This window comes from Callorhinus ursinus, unplaced genomic scaffold (assembly GCF_003265705.2).
Source record: "Callorhinus ursinus isolate GAN/ISIS: 27379988/994484 unplaced genomic scaffold, GSC_fseal_2.0 scaffold2, whole genome shotgun sequence".
NCBI lineage: Eukaryota > Metazoa > Chordata > Mammalia > Carnivora > Otariidae > Callorhinus > Callorhinus ursinus.
In genome coordinates this window covers 19666826-19683124 of record NW_027397064.1, presented here as the reverse complement: position 1 = coordinate 19683124, position 16299 = coordinate 19666826, and the positions used below count along the sequence as shown (strand labels likewise).

Genomic DNA, 16299 nt, shown 5'->3' with positions numbered 1-16299 from the left:
CCGTGGAGAGTCTTTATTTAACGCTCTCCATTGTGTGCATATATGTGCTTTTTATTTAAGGTGATTGGAAATAAATAATAAATTGTAGAGTTATGAACAGTGATATTTTGGGATGGTACTTACCCTTTGATATCCTGGAGCCAGGGGTTCTTATCCCCAGGTCCATAGTTTTCAGTGAGTTGGTGAACCCTTTAAATTGTGGGCAAACTCTTAGGATTGTGCTTTTATCATATCTTCAAAATGTCCTTGGTCTTGAAAAAAATGTTAAGAACCATGGGCTGAGTTGAAAGAAAAGATTGAGTAGGGGAAGATAGAGATGTTCTTTCACCTGTAATGTAATTCAGCTTCTTTCTCCTAAGCCAACTCAGTTGTATTCTGGCTCTCTCCCAACTTGTGGTTGTCATTTTCCTGTTGTCCCTTGCTGTTCCTCTCATTATGATCAATGACAACTCACTTCTCATTCTAGAAAATTAACTGCATCACCCAGCAAAGTTAATGTTTTAAAATTGTTGCTTTCATTATATATGTTTTTTTCCATTATGTGTATAATATATATATATTTTATTAAGTAAGAGTTATATATATATATTTTTTTTTATTAAGTGAGAGTCTGAGACAACTGTGTGTCTTCAAGAAAATTGAGAAGCGTTCCATCCCTTGGTCCTGCATGCTGACCATTGGCTCCAGTTTGTCTATAAAGATCGTGGCTTATAAATCGGTAAGTGGTACATACACATTTTTAATTTTTAACTTTTTAAATTTATTTTTAAGTAATCTCTACACCAAACATGGGGTTCAAACTCACAGCTCTGAGATCAAGAGTTGCATGCTCTACCAACTGAGCCGGCCAGGTGCCCCCCACACATATTTTTTAAAGCAGTGCACCAGGGGCGCCTGGGTGGCTCAATTGGTTGGGCATCTGCCTTCGGCTCAGGTCATGATCCCAGTGGGATCGAGCCCCACATCAGGCTTCCTGCTCAGCGGGGAGCCTGCTTCTCCTCCTGCTCCCCTGCTTGTGCTCTCTCTCTCTCTGTCAAATGACAGAGTGGCAGGCAGAGGGAGAGGGAGAAGCAGACTCCCCACCGAGCAGAGTCCGATGTGGGGCTTGATACCTGAGACCATGACCTGAGCTGAAGGTAGATGCACAACCGACTGAGCCACCCAGGCGCCCCATAAATAAAAATTAAAAAAAAAAATAAAGCAATGCACCAGGCAGGCAAATATGCTTATATAAGGAATTGACAATTCATTTGTGGGTTATTCAGTACCATAATTATTGCTTCTCTAACTGCTCTCCCTGTTCATCTTATTCTATTTAGCTTTTTTATATAAAAGGCATATTAGGAGAGAAAGTTTTAAGAATCATCTGTAATCCAGGTTGATTCCCTTCTCTCCCTTTTTTTTTCTTTTTTGAAAGAGAGAAAATGGAATGCATGAAGTCCTATCACTGTAGTATCATAGCAGAAATATAGATATATACTAAAGACGTCCAGAGTTTTTAAAACTCAGTCTCACCCAGTTCAGTTAACAATCTGGTGGTAACAGCATCTGTGAACTATCAAAAACTATTGACTTGTGACTGTGAAATTGACTTTTGTAGTCTATGTATGTTTGTACATAATAGCACACTTTCAAAAATAAATTGCTTTTGGTAATTATTTGATGAAATTGCAGTTTGAGTAGGAGCCTGTGACCTATGCCTCCATGTGACCCTTCTTGCCTGTTTTCTTTAAATGAATAAACTAGGGCACCTGGGTGGCTCAGTTGGTTGGGCGACTGCCTTCGGCTCGGGTCATGATCCTGGAGTCCCGGGATCGAGTCCCACATCAGGCTCCCTGCTCAGCAGGGAGTCTGCTTCTCCCTCTGACCCTCCCCCCTCTTGTGCTCTCTCTCCTCTCTCATTCTCTCTCTCTCAAATAAATAAAATCTTAAAAAAATTAATAAACTAAATACATACATTTAAATATAGAAAATAAACATGTATTTATATATTCAAGTATTTATATATTCAGGGACTTAATTCTAAAACACATGCTACATCCACGAAAACCTTGGAGGTACTTTTTTTTTTTAAGATTTTATTTATTTATTTAATTGACAGAGAGAGAGAGACAGCGTGAGAGGGAACACAAGCCGGGGGAGCGGGAGAGGGAGAAGCAGGCTTCTGGCTGAGCAGGGAGCTTGATGCGGAGCTCGATCCCAGGACCCTGGGATCATGACCTGAGCCGAAGGCAGTTGCTTAACCAACTGAGCCACCCAGGCGCCCCAGGAGGTACTTCTTTATTTCAGCTGCCATCAAGCCTGGAATAGAATATAGTCGTCTTTTTTTTTTTTTTTTTAAAGGAGGTTTTTAATTTTTTTTTAAGATTTTATTTATTTAGTTGGCAGAGAGAGAGCCAGCACAAGAAGGGGGGAGCGGCAAGCAGAGGGAGAAGCAGACTCCCCACTGAGCAGGGAGCCCGATGTGGGACTTGATCCCAGGAACCTGGGATCATGACCTGAGCTGAAGGCAGACGCTTAACTGACTGAACCACCGAGGCATCCCTCCTCTTCTTTTTTTCTAGTTTTCTTTTTGGATTTCCTTATTGAGTTCTGGCCCCTGATAGATGGCTCTCCCTTTCTTCTCTATTGGAAAACTGTAGTAAAAATGTGTGGTCCCATTTTATGAGTCTGAAGGTTTTGTATAGAAAGTGCTTGTGTATATACAAATATGAATATTTATCTGTGGATTACCTTCGGGGAAAAAGTGAAATGCAGCAGGAGTTATGAAATAAGTGAAAATTTCACTGGACAAGAGCAAACAGAAGAGTTTAGCTAGAGTAATTATTACAGATTTTTTTCCTATAAAGCAGAGAATATATGGGGTTTTCATTTTTTGTTTATTAGAATCCTGGCTTTCCTTGTTTTCCCTTTCTTTTTGGAATTAAGATTATACAGGAGAGAGTTAAAAAGTCTTGGACAGTTGTGGACGCCAGAACCCTCAAGAAAGAAGATCTACAGAAAGAAACCGTTTACTGCTTAAATGACGACAATGAAACCGAGGTCCCGAAGGAAGACACTATTCAAGGTGCGCCCGTGAGAGAGCTGCTTCCGGGTGGTGGGAGGCAGACTCGGGTTTGTACTGGTAGTGTTGGCAGATGTTTTTCTGAGTTCTGGAGACATGACCATGGGAGGGACCATGAGGCGCTAGGTCCTAAATTGAGCTCATCTGTCAGGTCCGAGGCAGGATCTACTTGGGTACTCCATCTGAGTTTGACATGTCCTCCAGTGACAGGACTTAATCCTTGGTTTTATTTTAAAGTTTGAAACATACTAGCTAAGAGAATACTTCTGTTAATGTGGCTGAAGCAGGTTTCTTTGTTTACTCTGTTTCACATCTTACTTCCATGGTGATTATTCTTCTGAGTGCCTATTTCAGGTCTTAGGAATCCTGCCAGCTCTGCTCCCTTAGGGTAATTTAGGGGATTAGACACATTTGTGTCCATTATATGGCTTTATGTTCACTAGGATGTTTACAGTTGTACTTCATGTGTGATACCCATTTGATCTGTGTAGTGTGTCTAGAGGGCAACTCTATCCAGAGGGCTTACAAATTAGCTGAGAGTGTCTGAATTTTGAAGAGCTGAAATTACAAGATATCAAGATGGTTAAGATAGAAACTAGAGTCTTTAGATAAATTCATTGTCAGGCTTTGTGCTACCCGGTATAATTTTAATTTGCAAGCCTTGAAAAAAAATGCCTTTTGTCTGTGGCACTAAATCTCGATGTTTGTGTATATTTGTATGTGGGTGCGGGGGAGACTGGTTAAGGCGATGGTGGTTGCGATTCCTTCCTTTCTCTTGGTCGATTATGAGTAGAAAATGTAATTAGTATCCTGCAATCCCTACTAATTCTTTAATTCAATTCTGTATTGTAGTGTAGTCAAGAAGGTGAGTTTTGGAGTCAGATCTGGGTTAGAATCTTAGCTCCATCAGTTACTAATCATATGATCCTTCTATAATGACTGAAAGAAAGAAGAGCATGATTAAACGTGTAAGACCAGGAAAGTAGAGAGCTTCTCAGTGACAGCAGGTAGTTGGGCCGGTGTGTCGGGCGTACACAGTTTAGTACTTGGGAACAGTATCCCATAGATGACCTGAATTTTCCCTTCTAATCATCAAAACAGCCTCATGAAACAGGCATCCCACTCTTGTTTCCATTTTACAGATGAGAGAATTGAGGCTGAAAGACACTCATTCACGTATTCAAAGTCGTACAGTTAGCAACTGGCAGAACTCGAACCCAGGACTGCCCTACTTCAGAGTCTTTGTTTCTACAGACCATTCTGAATTAGGAACGACTTTGAATGACAGGCTGAAGAGTTGATGCTTAATCTTGAAAGCAACCTGGAGCCATTTCTAGTTTTGAGGAGCAGAGTGTCATTGAGGCTATGTGTTAAGATTAATATGACGGAGATAAGATGCCAGTTCTTTTGGTTGCAAGCAAAAACAAAACAAAACAAACCAGCTCTGTTTATTTTAGGCAAAAAAGACATTTATTGCTGGAGCAATAATGGAGAGGGAAGAGTTAAACATTGAGTTCAGAGAACACAGAGGCGCTTTTTTGTCTTATACCTTGGTGCAGCTACCCACATACTTCCTTCACCTGTACTCCACTCTCTGCCCCCTAATATGCAGACGGAGGCCCTAGCAGACATATGTGTGCCAAGGAATACGGTTATATGTTGCAGTCTATTCTGTGCTTTTTGCCATGTACAAAATTTAGATACTAATTTTCTCTTTCAGTAGATGAACCAGAAAACAAGGCAGTTTCAATTAGAATTTTCAAGTTAAAAAATTCAAGATGTCTGATGACAGAGAAGAGTTAGGAAGAACATTTGGTTTAGTTACCACTCTTAGTCATGTGCCATACTTTTCCCTGATAATTTTTTTTTAAAGATTTTATTTATTTATTTATTTATTTATTTATTTTTAAGATTTTTTATTTATTTATTTGAGAGAGAGAGAGAATGAGAGATAGAGAGCACGAGAGGGAAGAGGGTCAGAGGGAGAAGCAGACTCCCTGCTAAGCAGGAAGCCCGATGCGGGACTCGATCCTGGGACTCCAGGATCATGACCTGAGCCGAAGGCAGTCGCTTAACCAACTGAGCCACCCAGGCGCCCTAAAGATTTTATTTATTTATTTGACAGAGAGCGAGAGGGAGAGAGTACAAGCAGGGGGAGCTGGAGGCAGAGGGAGAAGCAGGCTCCCTGCCGAGCAAGGAGCCCGAGGTGGGGCTTGATCCCAGGATCCTGGGATTATGACCTGGGCCAAAGGCAGCTGCTTAGCCAACTAAGCCAGCCAGGCGCCCCTCCCTGATAATTTTTTGCTGGAGTTTTTGTTTTCATCACCAGCTTTTTTAAAAGACATACATGAAAATACAAATATATTTCTTTTTAATTAAATGCATGGCATTAACAGATTGACAGGAACAGATAAACTGGATCACAGAATCTACCCCAAACGTACAAGTTTCTTTGTGTCTTGGAGTAAAGTTGCGCGTGCTTTTCCTTTCCATTTACCCAAGGCCAGAATCCTTGGAATTTGATGATCGTTCTTCCCACCAAATACAGGAGACTGTATATTGAAAGGGCATGACTTTCCATAGAACAGAGGCCCTGGAACAGGACTGGAGTTATTTTTAAGAAACCGAGGGCCTGTATTTGTATGAATAACCAAAGTAATTAAGAAGAAAAAAACAGATAATATAATCCCAGAAATGAAGTAGGTTTAAATGCAGAAAAATAGCCAACTTATCAATTGAATGTTCCTAAATAGAAGAGTTTTGGCTTCTCCCATTAGGCATTTGTATGTCTCCAGCATGCATTTTGGAGAACATTTTATTCTGAAAATTTCCTTTGGGCATTTTTCTCTGTGGGTCTCCAGGTTTCTGAATAAATGTGTTCTTGTTATTATGTTTACAAATCACACTTATACTTTAGTCAACTACAGTTTATCTTTGGAGGATAACTGGTACATTACATTTGCTACATTCTTTCTTCTAGGCTAGATAATCATTAAGGTAACTAGATTGCAGAAGATGCTGCTTAAAAAATGTAATTAGATTTTAATCGCCTCTATACTGTGTATGTTGTTTGTGTATCTGCTGCTGCTTTTTCCCCACTGATCACAAGGGGCAGTAATTTGATTCCAGGGAATAGTATATAGAGGCTTGATCTGGAGTCTGCGTGTATTGTTAATGTATGCGTAGGGGTAATTTCAGCTTGTAGAAAATGAGGCCCCGTATGATTAACAAATGCTCTTCTCTTGTTCTCTAGGGTTCCGCTATGGAAGTGATATCGTTCCTTTCTCTAAAGTGGATGAGGAACACATGAAATATAAATCGGAGGGGAAGTGCTTCTCCGTTTTGGGATTTTGTAGATCTTCTCAGGTATAGCACTTACTTTACTCGTTGTCAACAAAAGAAATGAACTTTTCTCTTACTATTATTTGAGAGGGTATGCTTTCGATTGGTCCTTTTATTTACAATGTGTATTTATTTGACTTTTAGTTTTTTTTGAATGTAGTCTGGGGATTAGTGTTAACTATCTTCAATTTTTGAACAGAGAAACCAAGATGTAGAAAATTTGAGAAGGCTTAGCATGAATCAGAATATATTCCATTGAGAGTCACTTCTTAGCTTGGCTGTCTGTCATAGCTCACATAGCCTTAAAGAAACATCATTCAGTTCTTTGCTATTGTGTTGCTTTCTCTAAAGGGTTATGTATAATAGAGTGTTTTAGAGGAATGAAGGTCTACTTGGGTTTTGAATGACACCAGGCCTCGTAGAATATCATTGGTTTATGCTGGTCACCCTTCTCAACGTCCAACAAAGAGATCTGGGATCTGAAGCCTGTCCTTAAGTCATACATTCTTTAGACACTGATGCAGAGATACACAAAACACATAGTGGAAATGCAGTAATTCACTGAGGGCCATGGGATAGCATACACTATTCTAGAAAGGGTTATTAAAGATTCCTGGAGATCTTAGATTAAATGTTCTTGAGGTAGGCAACCAGAGAAAATGAATAAGCATATCCTATAGCGTATCTTTTCTAAGGCTCTATAGGGATAAAGCAATGTTTGTTGGTTCTAAAGAAATTCAAGTGAGAATTGTAATGAAAATAAATATTAATCAGTATACTGGATTTGAGCTTCTTCGTGTTGCTCTGGGATATAGTCCCTGTGTGCTTTGGTGTTAGAATAATTCTGTGAGGGTGGGGAGATGTTTTCCATGATGTGCCCAAACTGTTGGATATGTTTTTAAACTTCTTAAGCTGGAAATTGGGAGTACTTACTGAAAGTTGGTAAGATTTTAATGGTGAAAACAGATACTTTTTGGAGTTGAGAGTTTTTAACAATTCTCTAACAAATTACACTAAATATATATTTCTTAAAAATAAAAGTATTCACTTTGGGATTTCTACAGACTTAAAACTTACGGTTGTTAATGGCAGTGCCCCTAAGTCTTTCCAGTGAAGCAGAACCTTCGTTCAGGCCTGTGTGTTAAAACTGGCCTGTTGGGGGCTCCCCGCTCTGCGGGAAGCCTGCTTCTCCCTCTGACCCTCCCCCTGCTCATTCTCTCTCTCTCTCTCTCTAATAAATAAATAAAATCCTTTAAAAAAAAAAAAAAACTGGCCTGTTGGGAAGTGGGTCTGCCTAATTCCAGTTAGCTCGAAAAGACCTATCCAAAACGACTGATCCGAAATTCATGACCCAAATAACTGAAGTCACCTATGCCAGGGTGGGAATGGGGGGGGCCTGTTTGGTTAAATGACAAAGCAAAAAAGAGTGAGCTGAACAAAAAGTACATTTTTCCATTTTAAGAGTTCTGTTAACTTAAAATTAACTTTTAAGTCATGACGTGTTCTCTAAATCAACTTATTTTTTTTTAAAGATTTCATTTATTTATTTGAGAGAGAGAATGAGAGAGAGAGATCACATGAGAGGGGGTAGGGTCAGAGGGAGAAGCAGACTCCCTGCTGAGCGGGGAGCCCAATGCAGGACTCGATCCTGGGACTCCCGGATCATTACCTGAGCTGAAGGCAGTTGCTTAACCAACTGAGCCACCCAGATCCCCTCAACTTATGTTGTTTTTAAGCTCTATGTTTATCTTACGTAAAATCTCAGACGGGTGCAATAAAGATAATCATAATAGTCACCATTTATTGAGTGATTTTAATATTCAGTTCAATATAGTAAGCATTTTATGTGAATTCCCATTTAATTCTTATTACAACCCTCCTGGATAGGTGCTATGATAATATATTTTATACATTCGAAAATTGAGTATGTAATTGGTCTAAGGTCACAGCTAGAAGGTAGTAGAGATTGGTTTTGAACCAGTTCTCCCTGACTTAAGAGCCTATGCCATTAATCACTTGTAATTTGCCCACCAGGTGGACAAGCTGGTTTTTTTGACTAGTTTGGTTTTCATCCCTGCTTTCATGTATTATCTTAAGAAATGCATACATATCTTTTTAAAATTAATTAATTGGTTAATTAACTTGGGGGGAACACATGAAAAACACTTTCTATTTTGAGACAATTAGATTCACATGCAGTTGTAAGAAATAATACTGAGAGATCCTGTGTACCCCATACTTCATTTCTCCCAAAGGTAACATCTTGAACACTCTAAGGCAATCCTATTACCAGGATATTGACATTGATACAGCTGAGATACAGAACATTCCATCACCACAAGGATCTCTCCTGTTGCCCTTTTAGGGCCGTGCTCACTTCTCTCTCACCCTCATCCCCTCTTCAATCCCTGGAACCCACTCCTTTGTTCTCCAGTTCTATAATTTTGTTACTTTGGAAAGGCATATAAACGGAATCATACGGTATGTGACATTCAACTGGCTCTTCCCACTCAGCATAATTCTCCGGAGATTCATCCAGGTTATTGTATGTACCGATAAGCTTGTTTCTTTTTATTGCTGAGTAATATTCCTAGGTATGGGTTTACCAGAGCTTTTTTTGTCTTGTTTTGTTTTTAAACGGTTATCCACTGAAGGACATGTTTTTCCCAGTTTTTGGTTATTATGAGTGAAGCTGCTATAAACATTTGAATACCAGCTTTTGTATAATGTCCTTCATTTCTCTGGGATAAATGCCCAAGGGTACAATTGCTAAATTTTGTAATAGTTTAGTTTTAAAAGAAAACTGTTTAATTTTGTAAGAAAACTAAATGCCTAGTTTCTTCAGAAACTGTCAAATTGTTTCCAGAGTGGCTGTGCTCTTTTATATTCCCATCAGTAATGGGTGAGTGACTCAGTTTCTTCACATGCTTGTCAGCATTTGGCACCATTGCTATTTTTTTATTTTAACCATTCTGATAGGTGTTTATTTTTTTCCCATTTTATTCTTCTTTAATTTAAATTTAATTAACATGTAGTATATTATTAGTTTCAGAGGTAGAGTTCAGTGATTCATTAGTCTCATATGATACTCAGTGCTCATTACATCACATGCCCTCCTTAATGTCCATGACCCCAGTTACCCCATCCCTCACTCCCCTCCCCTCCAGCAACCCCCAGTTTGTTTCCTGTGGTTAAGAGTCTCTAATGGTTTGTCTCCCTCTCTGATTTCTTGTTTTATTTCCCCTCCCTTCCCCTATGATCCTCTGTTTTGTTTCTTAAATCCACATATAAGTGAGATCATATGATAATTGTCTTTTTCTGATTGACTTATTTTGCTTAGCATACTACCCTCTAGTTCTATCCACGACATTGCAAATGGCAAGATTTCATTTTTTTTGATGGCTGAGTAGTATTCCATTGTGTGTGTGTGTGTGTGTGTGTGTACACACCGCGTCTTCTTTATCCATTCATCTGTCAATGGACATCTGGGTTCTTTCCATAGTTTGGCTTTTGTGGACATTGCTGCTATAAACATTGGGGTGCAGGTGCACCTTCGGATCACTACATTTGTATCTTTGGGGTAGTGCAATTGCTGGGTTGTAGGTAGCTCTACTTTCAACTTTTTGAAGACCATACATATTTTTTTAAGAGCAAGGAGTTTTCCATAGCAACTAAGCACACACCTTTTAGGAGACTAGTAATTATCTTTAATGAGATCACATATTTTTCCATCCTCCCTTAAAGTGAGGGAAACTAACATTTCGGGATTGAATTGATGCGAGCATTTTTATTATATGAAATAGGTTTTTTGATCTTGGTGTTTTTGATTTGTTTTGTTTTTTAATTGTGAAATTGAGAATTATTCTCTTAAATTTTCAATTTGTCTTCCTCCAAGTTGTCAGTGTTCTGGGTACCTAATTGTAGAATGGGTAAGAATTTAGCCAGAACTTCTCCCAGATGTCTGGTTGTCCTTTGAGAAGTCATTTAAGTGTGTTAGGAAACAATATCATTAACTGTTCTTTCATCAATCAAGAACCATTACAGATTCTAATAGGAGGGCAAATCTATATGAATGTAGCAAACTTTGTAGTTTTAATATGGGATTATTCCCGTATATCTTTAAATAGTTTTCAAATGGGGACTGGCAGTGGAGATGGAGGGTGTTTGAAGTATGTGGGCCAAACCCCCACACCTTTGAGACTCCGTCTTCTGGAGCTGCTGTGATTCTGAAAGTGCTCAGTTTCTTGGCTTCAGAGGTGGGAGGGCAGAAGAACACTTGAGGAGCATTGCCCTGTTCAGCACATGGCATGTTCTTACAGATAAGCTCCAGGCTCAAGATTACATGGAGCGGAGAGAAGTTGATCTTGGTCAGTAGATGCAGGTAGTTGGTTATGATGCTAGGAACCCTTCAGTCTTCATTTCTAATCAGGTATCGGTGGAGCTGCTTTGACCCCTCTCATACCCTGCCGGAGAAGCAATGGAACTAAAAGGGAGACAGAAGGACTTGAAGTACTTCTTGTTGGTTTCACTAGTCTCCCCTCCTCCAGTGTGGCCCCCGCCCCCCTAATGAGTTCTTCACTCTGGTCTCTACAATTTGGCAGTGCCTCGTCTTTGCTCTTGGGATGAAGTCTAAGCCGCTTAACTCTGCTCATAAGACACTTCATGATTTGATCTTTGTTAATCTAATTTTTCACCTCTCCCCTCATACTAGGGCACTGCACCTACTCCAAAAGCAGTTCCCCAAAGGTACTATGTTTTTATGTCATTCCAGACTTAATTCACACTAGTGTCTCTGCCCAGCACACTTGGGCGAGACTTTTCTCTTTGTTCCTGAGCATCCTTTAAGTCTTGACCTAGGTGTCACTGTTTGCAGAAGCCTGCCCTGACCAAGCTGGATGCCCTGTTTATGTGCTCTCGGAGCCCTGAGCTAGAATATTGCACTCTTGTGCTTTTGTAGTGCTGTACCCTAATACTGTAGTACAGTTTCATATTTGTCTAAGCTCCTTAGGACAAGACTATATCCTGTTCATTATTGTGTTTTCGGTGCTCAGAACAATGTTTGACATATACTTGGAATTCAGATAGGTATTGTGTTTAATTGAATTGAACCTCAAATAATAAGGTGTTTCTAGTTCCTATGAATGTTTTTTTTGCTACGAGCATTTTGAATAGAATTTCTTAGTAACTGTGGCGTTACGGCTATAGGCATTACTTATTTTGGGTCAAAACCAATTGTTTTCCTTGGTTAACTCTTGCAGGTCCACAGGAGATATTTTATGGGAAATCAAGTCCTAAAGGTCTTTGCAGCAAAAGATGATGAGGTGAGTTGACAGTGGGCCTTTGAGGTAGTGCCACAGAATTGAATTGTCATTTTAAGTGAGTTGTTTGGGGCTTTTATGGTTTAAAATGACGTTAATTCTTGCAACAACAGTGGGAAAGTTCACTGAGCTTTAACTCTGAAAATGGAGAAATGACAAATGAATTTGTCATAGCATGAGCACAAGGCCCAAGGACATAGTCCTGCTACTGGAGACCAGGTGCGTATTAAAAACAAAAACATGTGAACAAATGCACTTAGGTGTGGGAATCTCCTGGTCTAATGTTGAGGGGGCTTGGGGTCAGGTTGACATTTTCATTGTCATTAAGCACTGAACATTTAGCACTGGCTTTAGCATCCTGGAGATAAGCTTTAGTGTTTTACTAGGCCACTTCCCTCATCTAGAAATTCGTCTTTGTCCCCGTCCCTCTCTCTTTGTACTCTTTTCCCACCTCCCCAGGAGATTCAGTTTTCAGGCTGGTTTTTGCCTAACGACCCATGACCATTGCATCCTACGGTCATACTTGCCCTCTCTAAATATTTCCTGTTCAGCCTCCGTGTTGGAACTTGTCATGTGGAGATGTTGAACTTTACTGGAATACTGCAGTCTCATATCTGCTTAAGATGACGTAAGCAGGGATCCAAGTTCCAGAAGTATATTTGCTTTTGAAGTTAGCAAACTGGATGTAGAAGGCTTGGTGGGGATGTGGGGAGGGCGGAGGTAGAAGTGATCTAGTCTGCTTAGTCCCCTTTGCTGCTTTTTTTTCCTCACTTCTGGCTGTTGATCTAGTGAATGGGGGTGCCATTTTATTGGAAGAGTTAACTTAGGAGAATTGCTTTGTTTCCCATCAGTACTGAATGGATTCAGTCAGAGCATAGTAGGCTTATGTGAATCCTAGTTTACATGAGAATCCTCATTCATGGATTTTTCCTGGGTCAAGTGCTCTTGGGAATTATACATTTGTAGTATATATTGTCATCATAGCTTAACAGCATTTTAACTGAATTTTAACTCCAACTTACTGTTCCTTCACACAGAGAAAATTCTGAATACTTCATGTGATTGCTGGTATGCTGTGAAGACTCTTGTCAACAGCTTTGTGTTACGGCCTATGTGATTATCTAGACTTGCTAGCTAAGGGCAGCCTTGTGGCATGCATAATTCCAACCCACCTCATACAGACCCTGTAGATCATTGGGTTACTTTGAGGTCACTCAAGGAAAAAAATAGATATCTACTAATGGCAAAGGGCTCCTCTTTGGTGTCATTCTTGATGTCCTAGTCAAAGGATCATACTAATAATTGGAGCTTCTGAGATAGGCACGGGAGTAAGGAAACTATGTCAGGTGATGACTTCTAAGAAAACTTCGTAGGTAGGTAGGGAAGTAGGAGGGACATCAGATGTAATACCCCCCATCATACATTAGAGAATTACCATGTGGAATAGAAATTAAACTAGGTTTCCTACCAATAGGTGGTAGTTTTGTTCAAAATGAAGAAGAATTTTTCTCAACAACGGTTACTACCTCCAGGTGAATTGATTTCTTGTGAGATGGTCAGATCTCCATTCCTAAATGTTTCCCAGCAGAGTCTTTATTTGCACTAGCCAGATTTGGGGGAGGGAATTTCATCATCATGTGGGTGGTTAAATTAGATGAGTACTGTTGTTTTTCAACTCAAATATTCTATGATTCTGTGAGTAATTCCTTTTAAAAATATGTTTTCTCTGATCATTATCATGCAATTATTTTTTTGTATAGAGAATCTACACATGTATATGATTTCTACTGGGTGTGGAGGAGAAGGAGATAAAGAAGGGAAGGAAATGGAGCTTTAGTTGAGTTTCCCACAGGTGTAGCATTGTGCTTATAAAGTCACAGTCATCCCAGACCCCATCCTTCCTTCCTTTAATATCCTCTTGGTTCTATCAAAGACACCCAGATAGAAATTTGCAAACAAATTGGAAGTAATCTCATCCTCAGACTCCCATTGTGCTTCTCTGGTCTCTCCAATGGGATTTGTTAGACTGTACATCTTCTGTATTTGGTACATATCTCATTTCTGCTAGTAAAGAATGTATTAGTTCAGTGAGATCAGGGACTCATCTTTGTTTTCTTACAGGGCCTAAGACAGTGTGTAGCAAAGAGCAGGCACTAAGTAAATATTCCTTGAATTGAACTAAAAAGGTAGTGAATCTGCCACTAAACCTATAGAGGATTTTGAAGACAAGGTATTGAGGTCATAGGTTTTTGGTGTAGGAAATGAAAATATACATAGCTAACTTGGATAAAGGTTAACTATAATACTGAGAAAAGTACAGACAATGTGTTTGGGGAGTTATGGAGAGGGAGAGACTAAAGCAAATCTAAAATGGCAAGGGTATCAATTTACTGGGCCTTGAAAATAGGTTAGAAGCTCAAGAGACAGAGATGTGGAGAGGGCATTCTAGCTAAGAGCAGAAAGCTACAGAGGAGGGAAAGTACAAGACTTATCCAGGAATAATGGTCAGCTCACTGAGGCTGGGATAATGGAACCACTGGAGATTCTTTTAAAGATTTTTTATTTATTTGAAAGACAGAGGGTGAGTATGCATGTGCGCTTGAGCAGGGGCAGGGAGAGGGACAAGCAGACTTTGTGCTGAGCAAGATCCCAGCTGAGCACGATCCCAATGCGGAGCTCAGTCTCATGACCCTGAGATCAGAACCTGAGCCAAAATCAAGAGTCAGACACTTAACTGACTGAGACACCCAGGTGCCCTGAACCATTGGAGTTTCTTATGTAAGGGAATGATATGATCAGCTCTGTGAACTGGAGAGGTATTGATGGAAGAGATAGATTAGAGAGATAGCACAGAGGTAGAATTAGTAAAGTTTGGTGAACACTTGAAGGCGAGGGATGAGTCAGGTGGCATTACTGAAGACTTCTTGTTTGGGTGATTGGGAGGTGGGGTTCATGAGGTAGGGAGTAGTAGAGAATGGGGGAAAGATAGTAGTTTAGTTTTGGTCATGAACAGTTTGAGATACCTGTGGTATACTACCAGCTAGTAGGCAATATAAGTCTGGATCTTAGGAGAGTTTTAAAGCTGAATATACAGATTTTTGATTCATCAACTCATGGGACCGGATAAAATAATTCCCAAGTAGAGTTTCACAGTGAGAGGAGTGAAAGGCCAAGAACAGAATTTCAAGATTAGTCAAAGAAGAGAAGAGTTAGGGGAGGAATGACCCACAAAGTAGAATGATCAGAGGAGAGTATTGTTTCTGAAGCCAAAGGAGAAAGTGCAGAGAAAGAGGAATGGTCAGATGCTGCTGAAAGGTCAAATAGAATGGGAACCAAGAATTGGCAATTAGGAGGTCATAGGTGACTTTGCAGAGTAATTTCAGTAAGGTGAGGGCAACAGCTGGATTAGATTGAAGAATAATTGTGTTGTAAGCCGTGAAAACACCAAGACTGTTATTTCATGAAATTTAGAGGTTAAGGGGAAGATAATAGATAGTAATTTATGGAGGGGGGGACAAAAAGATTTTGTTTAGGAAGGCTGAGACTGGAGTTTATTTGGAGTCTGAGGGTATGAATTGAGAGAAGAAAGATTGAAGTGATGAGAGAGAGGAGCCACATGTTGAAGTAAAGTTCCAGAAGAGGTTACAGTAAGTGTGACCAAATGCAAATGTATACACAGTGTGGCCTTGAAGTGGATAGAGGGCACTTAAAAAAAAAAAAAATCTGAAATAGGAATAAAGTGGATAACAATCTTTTTTTTTTTTAGGCTCAGTATATTTTTCTTTACTGTATAATCATGTAGATATTATAGTGTAGTTCAATTAAGAAAAGGTATTCTGTTATATACATCTGAATTTATCTGACCAAAATATGGGGAAAAAAGATTAATCAATACATGATCAATATATATTGAAGAGACTCAAAAATCATTGTGAATCAGGCATGAATGGTTCTGGTGATAACCAAGAAATGACTTAGGAGAACCTCTTTAACTTCTGGCTTGAAAAGGATCCAGAAAAAAGAGGTTAATGTTTTCTATTGTATTATCAGTTTCAAATTATAATACTGGTAACTCCAACTGAGGCTTTGGAAACACTAAAAGTACTCAAGTACTCAATATTTTTCCTGTTCAGTCTATATATTTGATCTGGTTATCAACAATAGAGTCCAAGGGTAATTTTTGTAAGCACAAAACTCAATTCTAAAATTCTGAATTCTCAAATTCTAAATAAAAATGTTTATAGCACTAGAGCTCAGAAGTTTGCCATACTGATAATCTGTAACTGCCAATAAAGAATTTCATTTTTAGTAGCATTGCTAATAAAGCTATGCTGTTTTACCAGCTAATAATATAGGTTGTAAGCATAGTAGAAACAATGTATAACTTAAAGACAAAAGAACTTTCTTTTTCTAAGTGGATAACAATCTTGTAAGTATGGTTGACCCTTGGACAGTGGAGGGTGGAGAGTTGGGGGTGCTGACACCCCATGCAGTCAAAAGTCCGGTATAATTTTTGACTCTCCCAGAACTTAATTACGAATAGCCTACTCTTGACGAGAAGCCTAACCAATAACA

At 39.4% G+C, this 16299-nt stretch overlaps 1 protein-coding gene across 2 annotated transcripts in view; it reads left to right on the top strand.

Moving 5' to 3' along the window:
- The window catches only part of XRCC5 (X-ray repair cross complementing 5), an 88179-nt gene that overhangs the window by 16006 nt on the left and 55874 nt on the right, over nt 1-16299 (top strand). For both annotated transcript variants that reach the window (XR_012374237.1, XM_025891933.2), the window contains exons 7-10: nt 604-718; nt 2929-3067; nt 6318-6430; nt 11665-11727. Coding sequence is in view for 1 of the 2 variants with exons in the window: in XM_025891933.2 (XP_025747718.1) it covers nt 604-718; nt 2929-3067; nt 6318-6430; nt 11665-11727 (430 nt within the window). In the remaining variant the exon portion in view is untranslated. The remainder of the gene's footprint in view (nt 1-603; nt 719-2928; nt 3068-6317; nt 6431-11664; nt 11728-16299) is intronic.